The following is a 21,276-nucleotide window of genomic DNA, read 5'->3' as shown; positions in this document are numbered from 1 at the left end:
TGCTCATGTTTCCAAACACCTGATGGACCAAGAAGCTTCCACCACCAATCATAGCCCTGCACTGACAAAGGATTCCCCATTTTTCAGACTGACATCCATACCACCATGATCCAATTGAGAATGAGAAACTCCATGCTACTGAACTAACTGTTCTGCGAAAGCCACCAGAACAGACTCGATATGTCTTCCCCAGATAGAAGTAAACCGACCTCACAATCCTCCAACTGGGGACTCTACCGTGACCAAAGAGTAGTCTGCAAAGGTCTCTCAAGCACAACTTCCAAGGAACCAAGTCCAGTGTAGACCTCATGGATCCGAGGACCTGAAGATAATCTTAAAGCCTGGGATCTCTGTGGTGCAAAAATGACGAATCTATAAAGTAAGGAACACCTTACCTACACTGACATCAGTGTAGGCATCCAAAACATTGTGATGGAACCAGTTTGGTCTTAGGATACTTTTTGACTTGACCTAGAGTCTTCAACATCAGCATCACTTTTATGAACAGACTATAGGCCAACATCTCTGGACTTTGCCCGAATAAGTCAAACAATCAAATAGGGCTGCAGCATAACTCCTCTTAGCTTAAGACTGCTGCCACCTTCCCATCACCTTGGAGATTGTGTCAGGGGGCTGTGGTGAGCTCAAATGGAAGTGCCTGACTGCAGGAATCATTGACTGGAGAGTCTCCACACAAGAAAGAGGGAACTCTCAAGGCCACCAAGCCTTACTTGTTTAACTTAAATAGGCCGAAATTTACCCTCCTTGGTACCACTAAGGAAATGGAATCACAGCAGAGACCTCTTTTCCTTCCTGGAACCAGAACTACAACAGCCAAGAGGAAGAGACACACTAGCGGGAGACCTTATAGCTTCCCTCTACAAAGGAAGCTCTGAAAAGACCTGAAAGCCTCAACCGGTGGTCACGCAAAATCTAAGATGTAAACATCTCTTGCCAGGAGAGGCAACCACTGGTCCAACATTAGCCCGGTCCACATATTATAAAATATGGACCATCAATCCCTCATATGACCACCAGAAGGTGAACCAGAGGACCTCACTGGGAATCCTCATGCCTCCATGAATCAAAGCATGCGCCCTCTTGAGAGTTCCTGCAGATCCACCAAAAGAACAGAAATGTTGAGGGCTGCTGATGCTGCAAAGATGCAGATCTCCCTGGTCTTCCTGAAAATGCACCTATAGGAAAGACTTTTCAAAGACCCTTAGGCCTGCCTTCAGGCAATTTATGCACTATAGAGTAGTCCAAATGCCTGACCAACTGCTCTAGATCCTCCCCAAACAGAAGCTTAACTTCAAAGGAAAAAGTTACCAAGCTGGGACTGGGAACATATTGCTACTGTCCCATTGCTCAAGCAGAGAAGCTACTTCCATGCCTTCATATGTCTGACCACAGTGCTCAAAGCAACAGGAACTGTTGAAGTATCCAACCATTGAGGGGTCAGTCAGCAAGTAAAGAGGAAGGATATTAATCACTGACAATGTCCATAAAATATATAGAAAGTTCATCTTAGTTTTAGTGAACAAAACTCGTTATGTGTCAGCATACAGCCCAAACCTTATAGGGGCCATGTTTCATAAGAACTACACTGGGAGAGAACTTGGCAAAACAGTTGAATTCAAAAAAGCTATGTTATAGAACGGACATGGAGCATCTGAAATAATAAACAAAACAGTATATGTACAATCAGCTTACCCAAAACTGAAGCACTCTGATCGGCACCACTTTGTGGAGGTCCCCCAGTGACGTCAGTATATGGGTGGCTTTTTTCTACCATTGTTTCTCAAAACTCTATATATTGCTCGTCGCTGGAATCTTTAGTAACACTTCTGCTTGCATTTCACTCCTACAACTTTAGGGATTCCCTCTCCATTGGGGCGGTACTGATTTTGAATAATAGCTCCCCACCTGCATGTCACTTTTGGAACACTAGGGATTCCCTCTTTACATTATTATATGGGGGTCCTGCTCCTGAATGACAGCCAATAGTATATGGCCTGTTTTTTGTGCCATTTCTCTCTTCAAATACATCCCACTAAGCTCTGTAAGTGTTAACTAGACCACCAATGTTTATGAACCTTGGTAAGCTTTTCATTGTTTGAAGGACTAATCTTGTGATTTTCTGTATATTTTGGTGAACTTTTACTTCTATCTTTTGGTTTTCCTTTTTTTAGATATAAACACTGTTTGCTAAGCATTCAATTGACCAGCATGCTTCTAAGTTTTGGGTAAGCTGATTATATACACACATACTTTTTTGTTTATTTCAGATGCTCCATGTCCTTTCTATCACATTGCTTTTTTTAATTCTACTGTTTTGCCAGGCTCCCTCCTGTCACATTTCTCACGAAACACGGCTAGTGTCAGGAGACTGTTTACTCTTATGTGTAAAGTTAGGGCTGTATACTGACACATTACGAGTTTTGTTCAATAAAACTAAGATGAACTTTCTATAAATTTTATGGACGTTGTCAATAGTTAATATCATTCTTCTTTACTTGCTGATTGACCACAGTGCTCAACAAGTTTTACAAAGCATCTGCAATAAAGGCCAAACTAGACTCTAGACCAGTGGTTCCCAACCCTGTCCTGGGGACCCCCCCAGCCAGTCGGGTTTTCAGGATATCCACAATGTATATGCATGAGAGAAAATTTGCATGCACTGCCTCCATAACAAGCATATTCATTGTGGATATCCTGAAAACCCGACTGGCTGGGGTGTCCCCAGGACAGGATTGGGAACCACTGCTCTAGACACTTCATTTTCATCTCTGAGAGGAATTATTCTGAGACCACAATAGGAATCTGTTGGACACATAGCAAACAAGTCCTCGCTATAAAACTACTACACATAGCCATGTTAAAGGTCAAAACAGCAGCCTGAGAAAACTCTTTAAGATGGATCTCCAACCTCTGGCCTTGAGAATTCTTAAATGCTGCTAACCTTCTACTGGAATAGAGATCCTCTCAAATAGGAAAATGAGTCCTTACCTGTTAATTTTCGTTCCTGTAGTACCATGGATCAGTCCAGACAGTGGGTTGAGCCTCCTTTCCAGCAGGTGGAGACAGACTAAAACTTGAAGGATGCCCTATATCAGGACAGAGCCTATCCTCTACCCCTTCAGTATAACGTATGTCAAAGCATAAAACAACAAACCCAAGAATAGCATCAAGCAAGTAACTGTAAAGCTCAACGGAGCAAATATAGAATAATGTAGAAAACATGGTATACCTATATGCTCTTGCATCAACTTGGTATAAGAAAACGACCAAGGCTTCCGGTGTAATTGCTCAGTAATCTTGCACAAAGAAATATATAGAGGTCTGCAGACCTGCAAGAAAACAAGCTTCGAGAGGACAGAAGACAGACAGGGAAGGGCGTCTGGACTGATCCGTGGTACTACAGGAACGAAAATTAACAGGTAAGAACTAATTTTCCTTTCCTGTACGTACCCAGATCAGTCCAGACAGTGGGATGTACCAAAGCTTCCCTAAACTGGGTGGGACCGAGACAGTCCCGCTCGAAGCACTTGCCGCCCAAAGGAACCGAACACCGGAGCGTGTACATCCAGACGGTAGTGCCGAGCAAAAGTGTGCAGAGACGTCCAAGTGGCGGCCCTGCAAATCTCCTGCGGGGAGACAGATTGACTCTCCGCCCATGAAGTAGCCTGAGAATGCAGAGAATGGGCCTTCAGACCCTCAGGAAGCGGACGACCTTGACAAAGATACGCCGAGGAAATGGCTTCCTTCAACCACCGCGCAATCGTGGTCTTAGAAGCCTGTTTACCGCGGTTGGGACCACTCCAAAGGACGAAGACATGGTCCGATACCCGGAAGTCATTGGTGACCTGGAGATAGCGAAGCAAGACTCGTTTTATATCTAGCCGATAAAGGTCGCCACCCCGCCGTACCCGCAATCTCCTCCGGAGAGAACGCTGGGAGTTCGACCGACTGGTTGACATGAAAAGCGGAGACAACCTTAGGCAAGAAGGAAGGAACCATCCTGAGAGAAACCCCGGAATCCGAGAAACGCAAGAAGGGCTCCCGACAGGACAGCGCCTGAAGCTCGGAAATACGGCGAGCAGAGAAAATAGAGACCAGAAAGACAGTCTTCAGAATAAGATCCTTGAGCGTAGCGTGGCGAAGAGGCTCGAAGGGAGCCGCACAGAGAGCACGAAAGACTAGGTTGAGACTCCACGACGGACATGTGGCCCGAGAGGGGGGCGGAGGTGTCTAACGCCCCTCAGGAAACGAATCAAGTCAGGGTGAGCTGCTAAGGCATGACCATCCACCCGACCCAGGAGAGAGCAGAGCACAGAGACTTGAATGCGTAGAGAACTGAAGGAGAGGCCCTTAGAGAGACCCTTCTCAAGAAAAGAAAGAATCAAAGGAATCGAGGCAGAGCGCGCAGGGACACCCGCCTCCGTACATGCGGACTCAAAAACTTTCCAGATGCGCACATAGGCCAGAGAAGTCGCCTGCTTCTGGGCTCGCAGCAGGGTGGAGATGACCTCCTCCCTATAACCTTTGCGCCTCAGGCGACGCCGTTCAAAAGCCAGGCCGCTAGACAGAAGCGATCGGCCTGGTCGAAAAATATAGGCCCCTGCCGGAGGAGACGAGGGAGATGACAGAGGCGCAGGGGCCCATCCACCGCTAGATTGATGAGATCCGCGAACCACGGCCTTCGCGGCCACTCGGGAGCGAAGAGAATCACCGGTCCCCGGTGGAGCTCGATTCTCCTGAGAACTTTCCCCACCAGTGGCCACGGGGGAAACACGTACAGAAGGACGTCCGCTGGCCAAGGTAGAGCCAGAGCATCCACGCCCTCTGCGCCGTGCTCCCTCCAGCGGCTAAAGAACCGATTGGCCTTGGCATTGCGCAGAGTCACCATGAGGTCGAGGTGAGGAGGACCCCACCTGTCCACTATCAGAGCCATGGCCGCGTCTGATAGCTCCCACTCTCCCGGATCGAGCGACTGCCGGCTGAGGAAGTCGGCTTGAACATTGTCTTTTCCGGCGATGTGAGAAGCCGCAAGGCACTGTAGGTGACACTCCGCCCAAGCGAGGAGACGACTGGCTTCTAAGGCTACCAGGGGACTACAAGTGCCCCCTTGGCAATTGATGTAGGCCACTGTGGTGGAGTTGTCGGACAGGACTTGTACCGCCTTGCCGCGGATCAGGGGGAAGGAACTCCTGAAGCGCCAGGCTGACCGCCAACGTTTCCAGTCGATTGATGTACCAGCGCGACTGAGTCTGCGACCATGTTCCCTGGGTGGACTGAGAAAGGCAGACCGCACCCCAGCCCAACAGGCTGGCGTCCGTGGTCACTATCGTCCACTGTGGAGCTTGAAGAGGCATCACTTGCAGAAGATGAGGAAGAGACAGCCACCACTGTACTTCGTCGGCAGTAGAATCCAAGAACGGAAGGACTAAGTGGAACTGCTCCGACACTGCCTGCCAACGGGACAGCAAAGCTTTCTGTAATGGATGCATAGGAGCAAAAGCACAGGGGACAAGGTCGATGGTAGAAGCCATGGATCCCAGGACTTGGAGATAATCCCAGGCTGTCGGGGAGGGTAGGGCAATCAAAGTCTGGACCTGATCGATCAGCTTGAGGGCTCACGCCCGAGGTAAGAAAACCTTGCCTACTTGGGTGTCGAAGTGGGCTCCCAGAAATTCCAACTCCTGGGAGGGCTGGAGCTTGCTCTTGGAAAAGTTCACTATCCACCTGAGAGAGGCAAGGAGCTCCAAGACGCGATCCACCGCCCGCCGGCAAGAGGTCTCCGACTTGGCCCTGTTGAGCCAATCGTCCAGATAGGGATGGACGAGAATCCCCTCCCTGCGCAAGGCCGCCGCTACTACTACCATGATCTTTGTGAAGGTGCGAGGAGCGGTCGCGAGGCCGTAGGGGAGAGCTCGAAACTGGAAGTCCTAGTTGAGAATGTGGAACCGGAGATACTTCTGATAGTCGCGGTGAATGGGAATATGAAAATAAGCTTCTGCGAGATCAAGGGAAGCAAGGAACTCTCCCGGGCGGACCGTCACAATGACCGCCCGCAGGGTTTCCATGCGGAAGTGGAGGATCTTGAGAGTCCGATTGACCCTCTTGAGGTCCAATATTGGGCGGAAGCACCCGTCCTTTTTGGGCACGGTGAAGTAAATAGAATACTGGCCGGCGCCAATTTCCCTTTCCGGGACTGGGACCACTGCTCCTAGATCCAGAAGCTTGGAGAGAGTCTGGACCACCGCGTCCCTCTTGGCCCGGCCGCAAGGCGAGAAAAGAAAGAGATCTGGAAGTTCCCTGACGAGGTCGAAAGCGTACCCGTCTCTGATAATGTCGAGGACCCACTGATCCGACGTGATCTTGAACCATTCCTCAAAGAACAGGGAGAGGTGTCCGCCGAGGTAAGGAACTGAGGAATGGGTCGGCTGAACTTCATTGCGTGGCAGGTTTAACGGCGGCACGCATGGGCTGGCCCTCGCGAAAGGGCCGTCTGCCACGAAAGGACTGTGACCAGGACTGCACACAAGAAGACCCCCTCGCAGAACCGCCCCGCCCCCAAGAAGCGAAGCGACGCTGGCCCCTGAAGCGAGAGTGAGAGGCTGCGAAGGATCGGGAAGACTTAGGACGGTCCTCTGGGAGCTTATGGACCTTGTTGTCAGCCAAGGAGTCCATAAGCTTCTCAAGATCCTCGCCAAAGACCATCTTACCTTTGAAGGGCAGCGTGCCCAGCCGAGTCTTTGAGGACTGATCAGCCGACCAGTGGTGTAGCCAAAGGAGCCTCTGGGCCGCCACTGCCGAAACCATCGCCTTCGCCTGGACACGGACCAGATTGTAGAGGGCGTCCGATACGTAAGCAGTGACTGCCTCCAGACGTTCGGCTTGTTCTGTCTCACCTGGCGGAAGCTCCCGGGAGCAGAGTAACTGTTGGACCCACTGGAGGCCCGCTCGCATCATGAGACTGCTACAGCAAGACGCCCGGACCCCAAGGGCCAGAACGTCGAAGATGCGCTTCAGGTGAGCCTCCAGCTTACGGTCTTGTGAATTACGGAATTGTGAATTGAGAATTAACCGACTTGATATGTATATCGAGAATGTCGGTATAAAAAAACCCTAAATAATAAATAAATCCTTCAAGGCTGTGGAACTTTCCACCAGAATCGTGGTGTGCTTGGCCACTGCAGAAACATAAGAATCCACCGATGGATATCGCAACAGCTCCAAGCCCTCCTCCGGGAGGGGATAGAGCTTATCCATCGCACGCCCCACCCGAAGTGCACCTTCAGGAGCCTCGCATTCCCGCAGGATAAGGAGCTTAAGCATGGGATGGAAGGGAAAGGCCGAGACTGGAGCCCTCCCAGAACCGGGTTCATATCCTTAGGGAGCAAGGCCATGAGAATATCCACAGAGGGACTCTCCAGACCCAGCTCCTACAAAACAAAAGGGAGGAGGGGCTCTAATTCCTCCTTACGAAAAAGACGGAGGGCTCTAGGGTCATCCCCCTCTAGGGGGGGGGGCATCTGCTGAATCCGAGGAAGCAGCGGGGTCTGAGGACACAGGAGACACGGGGGGGGGGGGGGGGGGGAGAACCCCCGGGACCACCCGCACCGGTCCCTGGGGCTCCGCGGCCGGTCCAGTGGTCAACGGCACTGAGTGAGGGGATTTTTGGCAGGGGGGGGCTTTCGTCCAGCTCATGCAGGCTAGCTAGATAAGGTTTTTGCATGAGGAGGACGAAATCCGCTGAAAAAGGGACCCTGGATTTGGCCGGGGGGGGGAGCGAGGGAAGGTCAGGACCCCCCCTCCCCGGGCACCCGTGGGAGCCACATCGGGGGTTAAATCAAAAAAATCTGGCCCCCCAGCCCCAGGGAGTACTGAAATCGGCCCCGATGAAAAATCCAAGATGGCGGCCATTCCCAGGCTCTGCCGACCCGGGAAAGGCCTAGCCATGCCGGGAGGAGTGGAGCCCCGGGCTAAATTTGCTTGTCCTGCAGAGGAGGGACCTTCCCCACCCGGCAGGCAAGCAGTGCAGAGGCCCTGCCGCGAAAACCGCGAACAGGGCAGCCCACAAGAAAGGCAGGCTGCCAGCCGGGACATAGCTAATCCGCGGCTGAAGAAAAAAAAAAGCTGAAAAAAAAGCTTGATTGACAGCCTGCACAGCAGGAGAGAGCAGGCGGGAAATCTGCTGCCTTCTTCTCTGGCTGCCGGTTCTAGCCCTACTCTGACCAGAAAAAAATAAAAAAGCTGGTCAACTGCTGCAAATAAGTTAGAGGTAGGTGAGTACCTGCAACTTATTGAAGTTTGAAAACTTTTAAACTCCTTTTTTTTTTAACTGAGCGCAGCAGCGGGTTAAAAACCCTCTCGGCAGCCAGAGGGGGAACGAAGCCCAGAGAGCGTCGGTCCCCACACCTGGAAGCGTCCACAGACTCAGGACTATGCAGGGAACCCCCTCCTGCAAAAGGGGCAAAGCTCCCCTGAGCCGGGCAAGAGCAGGGAGATGGACGTCTCCCACACAAAAGCAGTAAAAGCACTAAAAGCAGGCAAAATTTCCTTCATAGATTTTATTTTTTTTTTGTTTCTAAAACAAGCGGGAATCAAAGAACTACTTGCTTGAGCCGAAAAAGAAAGAAGAGGAGGCTGACTAGCCTACAGCAGAGAACCGAAGGGGAGATGCTGCACCTGCTGGAGACAGACGAATACTGAAGGGTTAGAGGAGAGGCTCTGTCCTGATATAGGGCATCCTTCAAGTTTTAGTCTGTCTCCACCTGCTGGAAAGGAGGCTCAACCCACTGTCTGGACTGATCCGGGTACGTACAGGAAACTGCCATTACCAAGGTAGTCATCTCAGGTATCCGCAGCAACTTCAAGACCTCCTCTGAGGAAGGATACACTTTGCTTTGGCTCTGCCCACCTTTAGGCCAGACACTGGTGCATTGCTCATTGCCCACATCAAAGCTTTAACTGGGCAAAGAGATAGAAATGCCTCAGCGGATCCATGAAGACCTTCCCGAATCGGATCTTCTCCTTCCTCTTCCAGCTCAACTTTTACCTTTTTTTTTTTTTTAGTGCCTACGACTGTCATAGCATGAGATACAAATCCAAAGACAATACAAAAAGGTTTGGCCGAAGCCTTGGCCAAAGGCATAGCAGAGGTCCTCCCTGCAGAATCTCACTAAACATCATGTACCCCTATCCCCTGGGAATATGTTCAGAGGGCCCTGAACAGCTCCCCCAAACCATCCTGATATGTTGGAAAAGAAGGGAAACTGGCTGCCATTCACTCTTTGCTGAATCAGTAGAAGCCTGCATGTGGTGTTTCCTCTTGGTAGACCTCTCTATCCCCTCTGGCTGGCAAAAAACATTTTGAGGAGCCTTCCACTGTCGCACAGGATTTAAAAAACAGATCTGGAGGCAGAAATTTGACCCAGTGGTTCATACTGGTCTTTAACTGCTTCCTGCGGTCCATGGGAGCAGGTCTATTGAAAACCGTGCACAGGCGACAAACAGAAAATTCTCCTCAGCATATGAGGACTCATCAGGCTCCCCAGAGCTTTCCCCCCTAAGCTCACCCACTGAGCAGCAGAATCCCTTGCCCCGGGGGAAACAAAAGTGCAGGATCACCAATTTCCCTCCCCTGAGCAGAAGGAGAAACAGCCGAAACGACTGCTATTTCTGTTCCATCTCAATGCCCGATAGGGTCTCACTCACAGCCCAGGAAAGGCTGTTTTCTACTGGCAGCCTCTTATTTATTTTTTTTTAAGCTCAGTGACAGGTGAAGAACTTCCCAAACAACCTTTCCTGCTGCCCAAATGCGCTGCACTCCAGTCAGACAAATGTAGCTTGGCTTGACAATCCCCACGAGCCAGGCACCACTTCCCACATTCCGTGGAAGCAGTTATGCTCTCAGTGTCATGCGGGAGGTAAAAAAACAAAACAAAAACCAAACAACTCCTCATTGAGCTCTCTTCCCCCTCTTCGTGGCAAACACCAGCTCACTGAAAGGTCTACAGGAGGAAGTGCCATTGAAACACACTGGCTAACAGGCCCCAAAATCCCTCTACTGCTCACTGAAGCAGCCTTTAAAAAAACAAAACAAAAAAAAACTTCTTAAAGGGACCAAAACCCCATTCAATCCCAAGCTCTCTGAAAGCAAAATAATTTCCCTTTCAAAATCTCCTACAGAGGGCCAGGCGGAGGACCAGTAAAAGACAGGGAGGAGGCGGCAGAGAATGAGGGAGCCAGCACACTAGCTTTGAAATCCTCCTCAATTTCAGGGTACAGCTAAATCAGGGCCTCCAACCCCCTGCTTGACCAGGGGGAATGGTCCCAAAAACAGAACCTAATACTCCTAGGAGCAATTTAGTCTCCAAAGTCTGACTGCATGATTTTGCATCTCAACCATTTGCTGGAGAAAGAGAACACTGACAACTTCATGTGGCACACTGTCTTATGTACCAGTAGTACAGTAACGCTTTTCTTCTCTGTCTCCATTCACTGGTAGCGGAGAAAAACCCATTAGTCTGGATGGATCTGGAGGATAAGGAAAACCTTAATAGAACCACATCAAACAATTGCTTGTTCACCATTGAAGATGGGCAAAGGCAACAATTTTATCAAGTTTTTGCTATGATCACTTGCTGCTATTGATATTACTAATCTCAGTAGTTGACTAAAGATATTCTTTCATCAATGGATATCAGATATGAAGGACAATTTTCAAAGGAATTTGTCCATGTAGCTAAGTAGTTACCCAAGTAAATTCCATGGGCTGAAAAGTGCCCTTCCCCCTCAGTGGTGAAAAGTTTGGGCATGGGAAAAAGGGATGGGGCAGGGACAGGAAAGGCTAAGTACACACGGTGACTTCATCTTCATTTTTACATTCAAAGAGGCTTTTGGCAGCTCTTAATTAGATATTGTAGTGTGTTAAGGATCAGAGTCAGAAACAAATAGTCATATGTATTTTTGTTTTGGTATATGTTTATTCTTGGTTATATACTTTAAATGTTTACTTTATGCTTGTAATTACATTAATTTTATTGTAACTCATCTAGCACATTTTTTATAAGTGAAAAATATATTTTTTAATAAATAAGATCTTGAAATCTCTGCAAAAGTTGCACCAGCTGCAAAGTATGTGCAAAGTTCAGATGTACAAGCCTCAGGTTTTTGAAGGGAAACGCTATGGAAGATTCCTCTTTGAAAATGAGTCTCGACCTGCAAGAAGAAAATTATTCCTTACCTGCTAATTTTCGTTCCTGTAATACCATGGATCATTCCAGACGGTGGGTTATGTTCCATGTCCAGCAGATGGAGTCAGAACACAAAATTCCCAGGGGAGGACCCATATAACCACGCCTCCCCTGTAACAGCTCTCAGTAACTAGACTAATAAAGCCCAAGAGAGAGAGACTAAAAACAGAGGGATCAAGTAATCAAAGAAGGAATTGAAATAACCGCTGTCCAAATAAACAGCAACTAAATTCTGAACAGTGAACTTGCAAACAGCAGTGCGTGAACAAAAAAGACGCGCAGTATTCGAAGTACAGAGTAAAAGATTGTTAAGACAGGTAGGCAGGGATGTCCCACAAGCAAACCCCAAAACCAAGGGAGGGTGTCTGGAATGATCCATGGTATTACAGGAACGAAAATTAGCAGGTAAGGAATAATTTTCTTTTCCCTGTACATATCAGGATCATTCCAGACGGTCGGATGTACCAAAGCTTTCCCATCACGGGTGGGCCGCAGACAGCCCTGCTTGTATTACCTTGTCTCCAAGCTGACCGCCCGACGGAGCACCGACGTCCCGGCGATAATGTCTTGCAAAAGTATGGATCTACTTCCAGGTGGCCGCTCTACAAATCTCCTGAGTGGAGACGGAGGAGCTCTCCGCCCAAGATGTCGCCTGGGCTCGAAGAGAATGAGCCTTGACAACCAGCGGAGGGGCCTTACCTACACCAAGGTACTCTGCTATGATCGCTCCCTTCAACCACCGCGCTACAGATTGTTTGGAGACCATGCAACCCTTCCGGGGTCCGGACCAGAGGATAAACAGATGATCGGAGAGCTGAAAATCATTAGTCACCTCCAGATAGCGTATCAGAGACTGCCGTACATCCAGTCTTCGCAGGTCTCCAGACTCAGAAGAGGCAAAAGATGGTAATTCCACAGATTGGTTGAGGTGGAATGCCGAAACCACTTTAGGGAGAAAAGAAGGAACCGTCCTCAGCGAAACCCCTTCAGGCGTGAAACGAAGGTATGGTTCACGACAGGATAGGGGCCTGCAGCTCGGAAATACATCTTGCTGAACTGATTGCCACGAGAAAAATGGTCTTGAGAGTGACGTCCTTGATGGTAGCCGAGCTTAGAGGTTCGAACGGCGAACCACAGAGGACTCTGAGCACCAGATTCAGATTCCACGACGGACAAGGTGGGCGAATCGGAGGCTTCAAATGTTTCACTCCTTTAAGGAAACGGGAGACGTCCGGATGCGAGGACAGAAACTCCTTATTTCCACTGCGAAGAAAAGCCCCCAAGGCCGCCACCTGAACCCGAAGAGAATTGTAAGCAAGACCCAAATCCAAACCTGCCTGCAAGAAGGAAAGGACTTGTGGCACTGAGGCCTGCATGGGAAAAATGTCATTCGCTCCACACCAATCCTCAAAGACCTTCCAGACTCGAACATAGGTAACAGAGGTGGACATCTTAGTGCTTTCAGTAGCGTTGAAATAACCGGCTCCGGATAACCGCGCCTCCTCAACTGATGCCTCTCAAAAGCCAGGCCGCAAGACAGAAGCGATCTGCCTCTTTGAAAAATATTGGTCCCTGGCGTAGAAGACGTGGCAGCTGACCGAGATGAAGGGGACCCTCCACCGTCAAATTGCGCAGATCCGCGAACCACGGTCGTAGGGGCCACTCTGGCGCCACAAGGATCACCGGCCCTTGGTGTGCCTCTATCCTGCGGATGACCTTGCCCACGAGGGGCCACGGTGGGAAAACATATAGGAGACAGTGGTGCAGCCAGGGCAGGAACAGCGCGTCCACACCCTCAGCGCCGCGCTCCCGCCTGTGGCTGAAGAAGTGGGCGGCCTTTGCATTTCCGGCAGTTGCCATTAGGTCTACGTGCGGTGTCCCCCATCGCCGTACTATTATTCGCATTGCCTGCTGCAAGAGCTCTCACTCTCCGGGATCCAAGTTTTGTTGGCTGAGAAAGTCGCCTGCACGTTGTCCACTCCCGCTATATGCGAGGCCACTAGTCGTTGGAGGTGAAGCTCTGCCCACTCCATCAATTTGTCAGTTTCCAGAGAGACCGATTTCTCGTGCCTCCCTGGCGAATGATGTACGCCACTGTAGTCGCATTGTCCGATAGCACCCTGACTGCTTGATGGCGTACTATGGGGAAGAAACCCTGTAACGCCAGACGGACCGCCCTGGTCTCCAAGCGGTTGATGGGCCACTTCAACTGTTCCTCCGTCCATCGACCCTGGATTGAGCTGTTCCGACAGACCGCTCCCCAGCCTGTGAGGCTGGCGTCCGTGGTGATAATCACCCAATCCGGGTCCTCCAGCGACACCCCCTGAGCTAGGTGCCGCGGTTCCAGCCACCAATGGAGACTGATGAAGGTTCCTCTCGGAATCGGAAGGATTGCCTGGAAATCTCTCGACACCGGCTGCCACCGGGAGAGTAGGGATCTCTGCAGAGGCCTCAGATGCGCGAATGCCCAAAGAACCAGATCGATGGTCGAGGCCATGGTCCCCAGTACCTGCAGGTAGTTCCAGGCAGTGGGCATCTCGAGCGCCATAAATCCTTGAATCTGCTGACGCAGAGAATGAGCTCTGCCCGGATGAAGAAAAACCCTGGCATTCTTGGTGTCGAAGTGAGCTCCCAGAAAATCCAACGACTGGGACGGGACCAGGCTGCTCTTGGTGAAGTTGACAATCCATCCCAGAGATTGGAGAAGTTGTACCACTCTGTCGACTGCGAGGATACACTGCGCTCGTGACTTTGCACGGATGAGCCAATCGTCTAGGTAAGGATGAACAAGGATGCCTTCCTTGCGCAAGGTTGCCGCCTCTACCACCATGATCTTCGTGAAAACCCTTGGAGCTGTGGCCAGGCCAAAGGGAAGAGCGCGAAATTGGAAGTGTTGATCCAAAATTTTGAAGCGTAGGTAACGCTGATGAGCTTGACAAATTGGTATGTGGAGATACGACTCCATGAGATCCAACGAAGCCAAGAATTCTCCCGGATGAACTGCCGCTAACACTGAACGGAGTGTCTCCATGTGGAAACGAGGGACTCTGAGGGACCGGTTGACCTGCTTGAGGTCCAGGATAGGACGAAAAGTACCTTCCTTCTTGGGAACCACAAAGTAGATTGAATAATGCCCCCGGCCCAGTTCGGCGGCTGGCACCGGCACTATGGCCCCCAATTGAAGGAGACGATCGAGGGTCTGCCGCACGGCTCCCTGTTTGATTAAGGAAAACAGGAACCCGTCCCGAGGAGCGCAAACAAAATCCAAAGCGTAACCGCGTCTTAGAATATGCAGAATCCATTGATCCGACGTGATTTGGACCCACTCTTCGTAGAAGAGAGCAAGGCGACCCCCCAGTCGAGGGACCACCTCGCGGGTCCGTCTGGCATCATTGGGTAGATTTAGCGGATGTACCAGCACCCTGTGCTTCCTTACCCTGGCGGCGCCCACGAAAAGGCCGGTTCCAGGAGTGCGAACAAGAAGAGGGAGCCCGAGGTGGCTGTTGCCTCTGAGGACGCGCTCTCCGCTGGTTACGATAACGGTTTCTGGAGTAATTATATGATCTTGACGAACGGGGTCGATCTTCGGGCAACTTGTGCACTGCGTTCTCATTAAGGGACTTTATGATCTGATCCAAGTCTTCGAAGAGGCATCAGCCGACCAATTGCGAAGCAAAAGGAGCCGACGCGCTGAGACCGCTACCACCATGGTTCGGGCTAGGACCCTTAAAAGATCATATAAAGCATCTGCTCCATAGGCAACCACGGCTTCCAGTCTGTCCGCCTGGTGAGCCTCAGCGTCTGGTAAGGACTGGGAGGTGAGAAGCTGCTGCACCCACCGAAGACCCGCTCGCTGTGCGAGGGAACTGCAGATAGCCGCCCGCATCCCTAAGGCCGAGACCTCAAAGATACGCTCGAGGTAAACATCCAGCTTCCGATCCTGCATATCCTTCAACGCCGTCCCTCCAGTGACAGGAATAGTGGTATGCTTTGTGACCGCTGATACCCGCAGAATCTACGGCGGGAACTTTGAAAATTTCCAAAATCTCGACCGGCAGAGGATACAATTTTTTTCCATGGCTCTACCGACCCTAAGGTTGGCCTCCGGGGAATCCCATTCCCGAGTGATCAACTGCAAGATCTTGTGATGAGTGGGAAAAGACTTGGCTAGAAGCCGCAGTCCTGCTAGGAGGGGGTCCCTCGAGAGCCGGGTCAGGCTCCACCGGTTCTGGAGGGGGATCAATATCCATTTCCTGGAGGATGTAGGGAATGAGGTCATCTAACTCCGCCGCTTGGAAGATGCGGAGGACCCTAGGGTCGTCGCCCTCCACCTGGGCCGCCAAGGTGGGGTCGTCCACGTCAGGGTCCTGGGATTGTCCTTCCCCCGACGAAGTCTGTATTATCGATGGTGTCCCGGTAGGTCCAAGAGATGTCCCCGTTCCCCCGCCTACTAAAGGGGGGCGAGCCTGAGGGAGGGTCCCACCCAGGAGGGGGGCAGGACATGGTATCTTGGGGGGAGAGGGTCCCCAGGTCCCAAAGGTCATGTCTCTGCTCTGAAGAAAAGCCCTGTTCATCAGCACTATGAATTCAGGGGAAAAGGCCTGGCATCCTGAGGGGTCACCCCCCGGGGGATCCCCCCTCTGCCTATCAGGATTAGACTCGGAGTAAGGGTCCAAAACGGGCCTAGAAGTGGAGAACGGATTATCTGTGTCCTCCTCAGAAAGCGCGGCATCAGAATCTTTCAACAAAATGACCGCCGTTCCCGCGTTGAGAGGGAATGGGGCCTGGCGCCTCCTTCCCATGCGGTCTGCAGCTCGAATGTCCTTGCTAGTAGCTGGCGCACATTCCCCCTCGGGGAAACAGCCTGAGCACAGACCCTCTTCAGAAAATAATCCGGCCCTGTCTGAGCCCTCAAGGCGCAGCGGACTGCATCGCCGCAGGGAGAGAGAGAGAGAGGGGAGGGAGGCTCTACAGGTGGCTCGCACCTAAAATGAGCGCCGACCCGGCAACGGACGCTTGCCGCAGTCCCCCACCGACCTAAAGAAGAACTGACGGGGAATTAACCTCCCGACAGCAGGCGGCCCCGGGGAATGGTGCTTCGCGGAGCCGCAGGTCGGGACGTAGGTCGCTCCCCAAAAGGGAGGGGGGAAAACCTGGGTCAGGAGGGAGAGGCCGGTACTACCAACTTTCACCTCAGAGAGCCGAACGGAGTCCAAAGATTGCAGTCTTCTGCTGAAAAAGAAGATGAAACAAAAATACACTTACCCCAACTGAGCCCTCAGTGAGGAAAATGAGAAAAGAAAGAAAGAAAACAGGCAACAACCTGTCAGCAAGTCACCAGGCTAGAGAGCGATGAGCCAGCACCAGCAGAGAGCTCTCCCCCTGCTGTAAGAGGAGCCTTAGCAAAGTGACCTAAACTGTAAATTTAAAACTTCCTATTTTTTTTATTTTTTTTTTAAAACTTGATCCCCCTGAGGAGGTAGCCCTAAGCTAACAAGCTGGGGACCACAAGTCCCCTGCTCACATCTGCTGGAGTCAGAACGTTACAGAGAACTGTTACAGGGGAGGAGTGGTTATATGGGTCCTCCCTTGGGAATTTTGTGTTCTGACTCCATCTGCTGGACATGGAACATAACCCACCGTCTGGAATGATCCTGGTATGTACAGGGAACTACTCATAGGGTTTGAATATCACCCTCATTAAACAAACATTAATGAAAATCTCCCCCAACAAACAATATAATGAAATTTATTGCTCAATGAGGATTTAAATAATTAACTGCTGTCTACTAAGATTTAGTAATATAACTATTAGTAAATAATCATAGCAAAAGAACTTTGATCAATTAGGATATAATTATCTTTTAGATTCTGAATGTGAGATCATTTGCGACAAGTAATGCATTCTAGATATTTATTCATTTTGAATATATTTTTATCTTCAGAAATATAGCTGATGATGCCATGGGTTTAAGGTGGAGAGTATATTTAAAGCTTTTAACTAGGTGTCCCCTGCATACTGAAATCTACATTTAAATGTAGCTGGATATATAAAGATGAAACTGAAAAGGAAATTTGACAACAATAGAAGAAAGGTTATTCATGCACCAGCTTTACATATTTATATGACATTGTACAGTAATATTTATTTACTGACCACTAAACTGTATATCTGCCACAACACCTGTCCATAACCTACCTGCCTTTAAATCTAAAAAAGCCATCTAAATCTTCCAACCCTTAATGCTCCCTGGGATATACTCCTCCATAATATGTGATGATAGTAATTTACCATTGCTTCTTTATTTGGATTATCCACTGTTTTTTTGAATAAGGAATAATTAACTAAGGTGGAGTGAATTATTGCCCAATCAGACAAAGCTATGACAGGATTACTATCTGAACTATAAAACTAGTTGTGAGTAAAGCTGCTGGTCAGAATAACCCCCGCCTCTAGCAGATTTACTTTAAAACACTTAAGAACCTCTGCAAAGCCCACTTTTCAAATTATATTTCATTAGCAGGACTAAGTTACTGAATTTCAAGTCAGCCAATTAAAATCCAGTCTGTTCCATACTTGCTTTTCCACATTTCCAGCTCTTAATACTCTTATCCACTGTCTTCTTCCTTTCCTCCTAATCCCACATCCTTGTAACCCTTGGAAAAGATGGATGTCCATATTGTAAAGTCATCCATTTTCCAGAGTAAAGTTTAAAATAACTTGCTTTCCAACTAATGTTGTGCTATAAATCAGTTTAGTAACAAGAAAAAAAAAATAATATATATATATATATATATATAAACATACCACAAAAAGGCACACATGGTGGATTAATTGACCTGAGTTTTGCCAAATATTTTTTTTGGTGATCCTCACTCAGTTCATGCGCCTCTTCTAATATCTTCTTTTGGCGACTTGGTACTTGCTAGAGAATAGAGAATGATTCAAAAAACAAACTTGTGAAAATATGATTTGGAGAAATCTAAGTTTAGGTTTTATAATGCAGAGATCTAGAAGCAAGAAGGATTGGCTCTATGATTTGGGATCCTGCTGGGCACATGGGACCTAGATTGGCTGTCAGAGATAAGATGTTGGGCTTGATGGACTCTTGATTTTTACCTAGCATGGTATTTCAATATTTGTCCTAGAGAAAACAACTTTTTGTAAGCTGTGATGGTTTTTATCAAACCAATATTAAGAATTATCTAAGGCTGATATAGTATATGATAGTTCTAAATCACCCAGGCCCAATACTTCAGCTGTAAAGGAAGGGCCTATATGGTCTTAAAATCTTATGTAATCATTCTTTGGATAATTCTTACATTGGATCAATAAAATATATTAAAACCAAGAAAGAATCCAAGTTCAGGTTTTGAAAGGTGACATTCAACATTATATAAGATTCCAGTTCACCATAGATAAGCTGTGTTTTCCTTGTATTTTTTAAAATCTTTTGTCTCATTTCATAATGAGATTCACAGTTTTGATTTCACTATGAAAAGCAATGCAGTAGTAAAAGTACAAGAAACCATGTCTGGAATAGATCAAGTCTTCATCTATTCCTGAAAACAATACTAATTTAGATTATATTGCATCTTTTACCCAAACAGGATTCAAACACATTTTACAATTTATTATTTCAGAATCATCTCCAATAATCTCTAGAATGGTTGACCTACCAATAGTTTCCTGATACCCAAAGATCAAAATGCTAAGAGATGTTATCCCACCATATTTGTGTAAACAGACACACAAGATGAAATGTCTTAGCTGAAGTGACACTGAGGCATTGGTGAGGGGTTTCAAATATCTGTTCCAGTAAGTCTTCCAATTTATGATTCATTGCTTGAACAGATTACACAAAGAAACAAAGAAACATAGAACATGATGGCAGATAAAGATCACAAGGCCATACTAGTAAAGAATCATTGCTATTTGATAGCTAAAGGATATTTTGCATTCTCCACTCTATCTCAATGCCTCTATAATTAATTCTCTTATTGGTTTTTGCTGCATTGTTTTAATATGTCTGTATTAGGTAATATGCACTAATAATGTGGAAATGGAGAATATAAATGAAATACAAATATTTTCCTTCTCCCACCTAAAAAAAAAAAATGCAGCACTTTACATTTCTTCATTTAAGACAACACATGATAGTGACAGATAAACAGAAAGTAGGTAGTCTGCCCATTTTCCTTTACTGTTGCATTATAAAATACTTTGAAACTGCTAAAACTGGTGAGATTACTTACCTGATAATCTCGTTTTCCTTAGTGTAGGCAGATGGACTCATTACAAATGGGTATAGTGTGCTCGTGCTATCAGTTGGAGATGGATCTGACATCAGCACGTGGTACATATACCCCTGCAGGAAGTGCAGGCGCTCAGTAGTCTTCTTTGCAAAAGCTGTATGGATATATGTATGACTGACTGATTGATTCACTGAACATGATTAACCTGACCGATTGATAGTAGCTGGAGACCGCCAGGGTTCACAACCGGAAGGCGTCGACACCCGGCAGGGTGGATGCCCTATGTAAGGAAACATGGCTTACCTCGAAACGGTGAATCCCCATAAATATTGGCAGCCGGGCGGAATGCTGAGTCCATCTGCCTACACTAAGGAAAACGAGATTATCAGGTAAGTAATCTCACCATTTCCTAGCGTGTAGCAGATGGACTCATTACAAATGGGATGTACAAAAGCTACTCCCGGACTGGGCGGGAGGCTGCCCGAGGTACGTTTAGGATTGCCCTTGCAAATGCTGAGTCTTCCCTAGCCTGGACGTCCAGATGGTAGAATCTGGAGAAGGTATGGATGGAGGACCACGTTGCCGCTTTACATATCTCTGCAGGCGACAGCATCCTAGTTTCTGCCCAGGAGGCCGCTTGTGCTCTGGTAGAGTGAGCCTTCACTCGTAGAGGTGGTGGTTTTCACGCTTCTACGTAGGCCGCTTTAATTGATCCAGCGAGCAATAGTCGCTCGTGAGGCCGCTTATCGTTGCCGCTTCCCACTGTGAAGGACGAACAGGTGGTCCGTCTTTCGTACTGTTTCCGACATTTCCAGGTATCTGGACAGCAGCCTGCCGATGTCGAGATGACGCAGTATACAACCTTCTTCCGATTTCTTCAACCCTTCCGTGGTTGGCAAGGATATGGTTTGGTTGAGGTGGAAATGTGAGACTACTTTGGGTAAGAAGGAAGGAACCGTGCGAAGATGGATAGCCCCTGGGGTGATCCTGAGAAACGGATCGCGGCAGGACAGCGCTTGTAGCTCCGAGATGCGGCGTGCTGAGCAGACGGCCAGCAAGAACACCATCTTCAAGGTTAACAACCAGAGGGACAGTCCTCAGAGGGGTCTGAAGGTGGGTCCTGCTAGGAAGTCCAAAACTAGGTTGAGGTTCCACAGGGGCACTGGCCACTTCAGTGGCGGGCGAATGTGTTTGACTCCTTTCAGAAAACGTGAAACGTCTGGGTGTGTGGCAATGGTGTTGCCGTCATTCCTGGGGCCGTAGCAGGATAGCGTTGCCACCTGAATCTTGAGTGAATTGAGAGACAGACCCTTCTGAAGTCCATCTTGCAGGAAATCTAGAATGATGGGGATTTTAACGGTATGCGGATTGGTGCTGCGAGTTTCGCACCATGCTTCAAATACTCTCCAGATCCTTATATAAGTTCGTGATGTGGAGAACTTGCGTGCTCGGAGGAGTGTATCTATTACCGGCCCCGAGTATCCCCTTCTCTTCAGTCTAGCCCTCTCAATGGCCAGACCGTAAGAGAGAATTGAGCTGGATTCTCATGGAGGATGGAACCTTGTCTCAGCAGGTCCCTGTGAGGGGGCAGGGGTAGAGGATCCCCTGCCAGTAGTCTTCTCATGTCTGCGTACCAGGGTCTTCTTGGCCAGTCCGGGGCCACCAGAAGAACCAGGCCTCTGTGTCGCTGAATCTTGTGTATGACGACGCCCAGCAGGGGCCATGGGGGGAAGGCATATAGCAGGATCCCCTGAGG

At 48.8% G+C, this 21,276-nt stretch overlaps 1 protein-coding gene across 4 annotated transcripts in view; it reads right to left on the bottom strand.

Moving 5' to 3' along the window:
• SOS1 (SOS Ras/Rac guanine nucleotide exchange factor 1) overlaps positions 1-21,276 on the bottom strand; it is a 1,044,495-nt gene that overhangs the window by 172,307 nt on the left and 850,912 nt on the right. For all 4 annotated transcript variants that reach the window (XM_029594364.1, XM_029594368.1, XM_029594365.1 and 1 more), the window contains one exon: positions 18,073-18,190. In XM_029594364.1, coding sequence (XP_029450224.1) covers positions 18,073-18,190 — 118 coding nt within the window. The remainder of the gene's footprint in view (positions 1-18,072; positions 18,191-21,276) is intronic.

The sequence above is a fragment of the Rhinatrema bivittatum genome, chromosome 3 (assembly GCF_901001135.1).
Source record: "Rhinatrema bivittatum chromosome 3, aRhiBiv1.1, whole genome shotgun sequence".
Taxonomy (NCBI): domain Eukaryota; kingdom Metazoa; phylum Chordata; class Amphibia; order Gymnophiona; family Rhinatrematidae; genus Rhinatrema; species Rhinatrema bivittatum.
Note: the sequence above shows the minus strand (reverse complement) of the source record. Positions and strands in the feature narration are given on the sequence as shown.